The sequence below is a fragment of the Kryptolebias marmoratus genome, linkage group LG10, assembly GCF_001649575.2.
Source record: "Kryptolebias marmoratus isolate JLee-2015 linkage group LG10, ASM164957v2, whole genome shotgun sequence".
Classification (NCBI taxonomy): domain Eukaryota; kingdom Metazoa; phylum Chordata; class Actinopteri; order Cyprinodontiformes; family Rivulidae; genus Kryptolebias; species Kryptolebias marmoratus.
In genome coordinates this window covers 9,844,056-9,851,780 of record NC_051439.1, presented here as the reverse complement: position 1 = coordinate 9,851,780, position 7,725 = coordinate 9,844,056, and the positions used below count along the sequence as shown (strand labels likewise).

Sequence of the window (7,725 nt, the reverse complement as noted above, 5' to 3'; positions counted from 1 at the left end):
ATTCACTCCTCCTCAGTCTACTCCTGCCTTCTGCCACACCCATCTCCACCTGTTGTCAATCTTCATTACTCACCTGTGCCCACTTCACCTGATTGTCCCCAGTGTTTAAAACTTGGTCTTCCTCTCCACCTCCCTGCCAATTCATTGTTGCTGGTTAGATGTTGGTTGTTTGTTTTGTCCACGGTTCTTCCTTGCCTTGCCATTTCTTTTAGGGATTTTTGTTATAGTTAGTTTTGCTGTCACGACGGCTTTTGTTTTCAGTTTTTGTTTGTTTAAAGAATAAACCTTTTTTTTGTTACTTACTATGAGTCTGCGGATTGGGTTCGCCACGCTCACACCACCTCGCGACAGTAGATGTACATCCAGTGATTACTTTCTAAAAGTTTCGTTAAAATCTGTCCAGCAGTTCATGAGATGTTTTGCGAACAGACAGACAAAGTTGATTCCTAATACCTATTGGCACAATTGTAAACAAAGAACTTGTATTACAGTTCAGAATATGTGTTGGGGCTCAGTCTCAGCTACTGCCTTAGCAAATTTTAGGTCAGTGTCTACAAAGTTGACTAAGTTATAGCAAGTTTTTGTTTTTGTTTTTTTTTTAAGTTCAGTCGTCTGTGACAGCCGTCTTGAAACAGGATGAGTCTAAAAGTTAATCAGTTGTAGATTGACATCTAAATAATACTTTCTGCTCCCTTCATCAAAACACAGACACAAGCAAAATCATTATCTGCCTTTGCCAAAGGAGGTTATGCATACTTTTTAAAAAAATGAAATCTCTTGTATTACTTTGTTTTGATTTGTGGTATCACTTGTAGTGCATTCTAGTGTTTTTTGTTTTTTTTCCTCAGGTGATTAGGTAAATTTATTTGTAGATCTATGACTCATCAATAAACTAGAATTAGCTGCTGCAGGAAACAGAATGGCCTCACATCATGCCACAGTGTGAGTCAACCAAACAGCACCAGAAAAGCCAATTAAGGGGCTGCTGTCTTTGTGGGCACACAGTGGGTGAGCAGGGGAGTCCAGACATCGAAGCAGACGTGAGCAGGTCAGCAGATGTGCACAGACACATACTCACACACATTATGTCGACACACGCTGTGGGGCAAACCCCAACGAAACGTGCCTCGATAAAATATATTGCCTCCTTCTGTCGTCTTATGCACACATACACACACACACACTCCTCAAGGTTGCCATTTTTCTGTCAGCTCCTCCGCCGAAACAGTTTGACAACAGTGACTCACCACTGCTGTGTGCCCTCTACAGCTGAGCGACTTCAGCACGAACAGAGCGATAATGTAAACTGTTGGAGGATCAGACAGACTTTTTTTCGTGGAGTACTTGTGGAGCAGCATGTCCTGAAGGCCTTTTCTTGAAACGACAGAAAAATGTGTCATTTGCTGGTGGAAGCAACCCACATGCCTTGATGCTCGCTGTGAATTTTCGTTCAACATTTTCTCATTGTTCATTAAAAGACACGGCGTCGTACCAACATCTCACCTTTGTGCACTTCCTTGCCTTTCTGTGCCGAAACATCCCCACTCGGATACTCTGCCATACGTAACGTGATCTCCAACAGGTTGCCACGGGTGTACAGAAGCGTGGATGTAAACTTTGAAACATCACATACCTCACCTACACCATAATAAAAAGGTAATGCAGCAGTGACCCAATCAAAACAATGCACAATTATATGCTTTAATATGCTGCAGTATTATGACACATTTATAATAGATGTTGCCATTGTTTAGCTTTATTATCCATCTTGTTAGAACCATGTATCAGTGGCATATTCTTATGTGTTCTTGGCATATGTATTGCGTAAATATAATCTTGTTCACACTGTCATGTGGTTGCTGCTGTGTACATAATGTAATGTCGGAGCATGTGTTATGTTGTAATAGTACCAACAATGTCTACACAGCTGTTTTTTTGTACCAGTTGCATACCGTGTCTGGTCGTACGATGTGTGCCGATGTAAGACCGACACTTTCTACTTGTCAGTCAGTCCACAAACAGACCAACAGAGAGCACCAGCAGCAAAAACAAGAGGACGGTGGGTGAGACTATGGCTGGAGCTGACCGAAAACTGCAATTTCGCCTTCACCACAGGCTCATGGAAGAAGTGAGACAATGAAATATTGGTGAACACCACAGATAAGCTGCAGCGCCACATCCGTAAAGACAAAACGCCTCACCAACAAAAACAACAATTCACTTATGCATGTGCCAACTTTATGCCATAGTACACTGTAACTTTACCACTCTACAACTGTGCATCATTTATGTTATGCATGCATTATAAACACCACAAAACTGAACTTTTTACAATACATGCTTTGTTATTGCCTGCCACCAAAAGGTAAAAGCACAAGACGATAATGATTTTGCATGTCTTTGCTTATCTGTTGTGTTCTCCAACTATCTCTTGTACCACTGGATGGATTTTAATGAAACTCTCAGAAAGTAATCTGGACACCAACTTCAGCTGATCAAACGTTTGAAGCCATCCCAAATCAAGATAGCCGCAACCTTGGCCATGACAAAAATGACTCAAACTCAGTCAGTTTTACTGACATGAAGCTAAAATGTGGTGTGGCAGTAGCTGTCATGCCCAATAGATATTCCAAGAGCTAACAGCTTGTACAAGATGGAGCAATATCAGGAGGCTATGCACAATTATGTTTTCAAGGCTTGACCGAGTCCTTTCTGAACATAGTTTCTTCATGTTTTAACCCACGTAAAAAGGATTTCAAAATACTCCAACAACATGCATGTTTTGTTTTGAACAGGTTAAAACTTTGTCACATAAACCAATTGATACAAATATGCCAATAATGTAATATTATTGATGTTACATTTCAGGTTTTCCAGGTCTCGTGACATGCTGTGATCCGATCGTTTGCCCAGAAGACATTTTTTGGTGGTGATTCCCCTTCTAGCACCAGCCCGTCTGTTTTCAGCACCAGGAGGTTTGTGACTACCGGGCCGTGCAATGAATAATTGATTCCCCCTGGACCCTAGGCACACCATGCTAAAGGTTTTAATTTCTACGCTTCTCCTTGGGAAGGACTGGCATCGATTTTGAAAAACTCATGATAGTGCTTTAGTGGCTAAAAGGTTGAGCACCAGAGATGGAAGGTACTCTGTAAGAAGATGCTTCTCGAACGCTGGAGTCAAAAACACGGAGAAGGAGAGATCAAACAAGTGATATTCTGTGCTTAAAATGCTAAAAGCAAATGAAGCCTTTCTAGCAAAAAGTAAAGTACACCAAGTGGTTTTTGGGTGGTTCTTTGTGGTCATTTCAAGCTAAAGAAAGTCAAAAGAGCCCACTGCAGCACTTATCTTAGTTTAATCCACTTTGAAAACACAAGAGACAAACATTGAATTAATGTTTTGTTTTTCTCTCTAATATCAGATTTCATTTTTCCAGAACATTTCTTTCCTTTCTTTGAAATTCCTACTAAAAATCAATGCAGTTTGGATGTTTTTTAGCTCTGCCACCCTGTCACAAATCAAACTTTTCCGCTCAGCCGACTTCACGCTGGCACATCTCAAAGCATTTTCCAATTCCAATTTCCACTTGTACATGTCAGCGTGATGTAGTGACCCCTAAATCTGCACCCATAATTCTCAGTGTGACGCAGGATAGCAGCTTGAGTCGTAGTTACACTCCTCGTTATTGCTGCTGACAGTGTAAAAAGACACCGTAAAATGCATAGTTAAGTCACATTGTGATGGAAATTGTTTTTCTTTGTAGTGCTGCTTATTCCCTGGCACTGTGTACTAGCTGATAAAAAAACATTTTAAAAGCTGAGTTGATAAAGTGTGGAGCGCAGCAAACACACCGTCCTCCAGGTTGGTTACAAACAGTTGATAAAATGTTATGGGCAAAAGCAAAATTCTGATAGAAAAACTACATCTTTAAGGAAGTCTATCTGGGTCTGAAGGCAAAAGATGGGTGATAATGTAATAGCCTGTGCCTGTTTCCATGTGTGCATTTGTGTATGTGTTTATGTGTCTGTTAGCAGAATATCTCATGAGCCACTGGATGGATTTTAATGAAACTTTTAGAAAGCAATCATTAAAAATATATCTACAACTTATTAACTTTTACAATCACCCCAATACAAGATGGACAGCTAATCAACCTTAGCAAACACAACCATATCTATAGCCCTATTCATTTTACAGATAGTAAGCTAAAATTTGACATGGTAATCACTGAAAATCCTCCCTAACTTGTAGCCTGAATCCTATCAGAACATGCAAGACTTTTATTTAAAATTCTGTCATGTAAGAAGGCAGATTTTATTTATCAGTGTTTATAGAAAACATTTGGTGTTATTTAAATCTCACAGAGAAAATTCATCCTATATTGAAATATTTATTATATAGACAAGATTGAAAATATTTAGATATATTGCTCAATAATTCACTTATTCTAATAAAGTACTTCAATTGAGCGTCAACAAGAGTCATAGAGAGCTGAAACTTTACTTCTCAGTGTTTCTCTGTCACTGACTGACCTGTGGGGGAATCTTCAGCAAAAGACACTTTTTTATCCCGCTCATTGCCTTTATTATCTAACCTTAAACTGCATGCATGGCATATTTTAAATATACGTGAGTTAAGGATATCACTGTGGTGACCCTGAGATGAAATATAAGCTGCTGGCTCAAATTTGGAGCCTCTTTTCTGCCAACCAGAATGACAAATGTAGGTCCTTTGATTGTCCCTTAGATCTATGGTCTTATCAATGAAAGTGCTCGTTCAGAGAAAACGTTGTACCCTTACCATTCCTCAGCAGGGTGCCCTTGAAGAAGCGAGTGGGTGGATGTAAACCGCCCGCTTGTTTTTATATTTAGGTGATAAATGTCCAACTAAATCAAGTGGCAGAAAAAGTAAAAATATCTCAGAATATGAGGGGATAACACGTTTCAAAAAAGTGCAACAGATAGAAGAATTTGTAGAGCACGAACAGACACCAACAGGTACACAAACGCCTCCACGATAGGATCTCTCAGCAGAGGACAGACTGTGTGTTGGAGTCGAATTAAGGATGACTGTTCTGAAGCCGACAACAACATCTACAAAGATCATAGTCAAGCACCACCCTGCACAGTAACAGCTAAACTAACCTACTTAAGCAGCAATCCAACCTCAGTTTGAAGACCATGTCTTCATCTAAATTAATGACTTTAATTGAGGTTAGAGTCATGGCATCATTTGTAAAATAGCGCCTGCTAAGTGTCTTTCAACTGATATATTTTTGTTTTTTCAGAGAGTTGATTAAACTTTTTCAGTTTTATCATAAAGCGTTTGCATTATCTAAAGTATTCCCATCTTTAGGCAAATAACTTGGTTAATTTTACAGATACTGAGTTAAAGTTTTGTGTGGCAGCTTCTGAGAGGCATCTCCAAAATGAGTGCTAATAGGTCGCATGAGATTTTTGTTTAAACCTTTGGCATTACTTGTTGGAGGCAACACTGCCTGTCCCTGTCTGTTAGCAAAATATCTCCTGACCCAGTGGACAGATTTTAATGAAACTCTCAGAAACTAATAATTGGATCATCAACTAATCAGCTACAACTGATTAGGTTTTGGAGTCATCTCAATTTCAGATGACACAACTTATCAACCTTTTGCAAACACAAAAGTGCCTACAACTTGGTCAGTTTACAGATACTGAGCTAAAGTCTGGTGGCAGTAGCTGAGAGTCATTCCCAACATATACTCTGAGGGATAACAGATCATGCAAGATTTTTGTTTTAAACTTTGGCATGTAAAGCAGTGCGCAATATGCATTCCTTCGTGGAATGCTCTTTTTTTATTCAAAATAATAAAAAATAAAAAACACTAGAGAAGTTTGGAAACACTTTTGTCACATAACTGATGTTTAAAACATGTAATGAACCCAGAACTAGTTACAGCAGGTTGTTAAACTTAAAGGAAACTCAATGTATTTTGTGACACATACACACACACACACCAGTTGCTTTGAGTTAAGCCTAACTAAGACAAACTAAGATTTTAGATGAAATGATTTATATCCTAAAAAGATGTCGGTACACAAAAAACAACTTTCAAGATTATCAAGACTTTGCTACTAAAACCACTATTAATAACCTTCAAACCTCCTTTTTATGACTAACCACAGAACCATCTGCAAAATTTCTACTAAAATAGTCAGCTTGTTCAGTTTCTTAGTATCAGTTGAAAAAACTGACATCCTTTATCATTTATCAGACCATGTTTATTCATTAGTTCTTAACTTTCCAGATCACTAATTAACTTACTGATCCAAGACAATCGATCAAAGCTATTTAATATTCAAAAGCTTGCAGAAGTAAAATATAAAAGGATTGTATTCAAAGTTTATGAAGTCATAAACACCGTGTCTCAGTTTATTGTCCACACACTGACCTTGATGATGTCATCCAGCTCGTCAGGAGTCACACACGGGTGTTTCTGCAGGAACGACGCCTTCTCCTGGGTGATGCTGGTCTTCTGGTCACTCTCAAATGGCTGTTCAAGAGCCTTGAAGGCCAGAGCTCCGCCGACCAGGTACAAGACAACCACGATGAACACCGCCAGCACAGTCTTCCACTTCATCACTGATTGGAGCGCAGCAATCGAGCCGTCGCTGTTGGCGTCCAAACTAGCCACCATGCTGGCGGAGCGGGAGGAGATGGAGAGGCGAGGAAGTGCACAGTGGCCATTGGTCCTTGGGTCGTAGCCCATGGGGTTCTGCATGGTGGCCACGCTTGCGTGGACCAGGCTTGACTTCACCATGCCAGGCTTCATCTTCTTGGGAGTGACCAAGTGGGTCTGGACCGCCACTGGGAAGAAAAAAAAAAGAGAGAATGAAAAAACTCTTGATTAATGTATGTTGTTCACAGTTTTATTGAAACATATTAAGACAAAAACAGAGAATTTCGGTCTTCTTTTGTGTGTTTCTTAAGGGTGGATGTGCATATATTTTGGCAGACTTTCAGTATGTTGGGATAAAAAAAAAAAAATCTTCAAGTTTATTAAAATGCATAATGAAAACTGCAGATGAATGCAAAATATGGGTTTAACAAAAGCAATGAAGGCTCCCCTCCACCTTTTTGTGCGGCTTACATTTTACATCTAATAATACCAGTCAGACGTAAACATAAGAGCATTACAGCTACTGAAAACCTATTACCGTTCAGTATGAAGGTTTAAAAAGCTTCCTCCTGGAAGAAGCTGAGCTTTTAAATGGCTTGTTGCAGAGCTAAAACGCAAAGCTTTTAGAGAAAATGCATACTTCCCAAGATGCTCTGTCACCTGAAAATCAGAATGAAAATTCTAAGACATTTCAGAAGCTTAGCCTACATTCCTGCAACTTTTGTTTTGACCAGAATATATGCATTGGGATAACAGTAAGGAATAAATCCGGAAAACCAGAATTAGCGCTGTTTGTTTATTGATGCATAAGGACTAAGCTGATGTTTAGGACAAGCCTCAAACTCCTAAAATAGGTAAATATTGAGTGTTACTGCAAAAAGAGCTGCTTTAGATGAGGGATCAGTGTATTACTCAGTACTCGTCCAAAGGATTTTTTTTTTTTTAAATGCACGTGTGTTGCAGCAGGTCAAACATGTAGCAAGCTGCAGCATCAAGAAGGTAGACAAATTTAGATTCCTTTTAATGTATCGATTGCATAAGCCTTTCAGAGCGTTGGCCTTCACCCC

General features: G+C 39.4%; 1 protein-coding gene across 2 annotated transcripts in view; it reads right to left on the bottom strand.

The window, feature by feature from the left end:
- The window catches only part of kcnk10b (potassium channel, subfamily K, member 10b), a 19,286-nt gene that overhangs the window by 9,026 nt on the left and 2,535 nt on the right, over window positions 1-7,725 (bottom strand). For both annotated transcript variants that reach the window (XM_017410712.3, XM_017410703.3), the window contains one exon: window positions 6,431-6,846. In XM_017410712.3, the coding sequence (XP_017266201.1) occupies window positions 6,431-6,846 (416 nt within the window). The remainder of the gene's footprint in view (window positions 1-6,430; window positions 6,847-7,725) is intronic.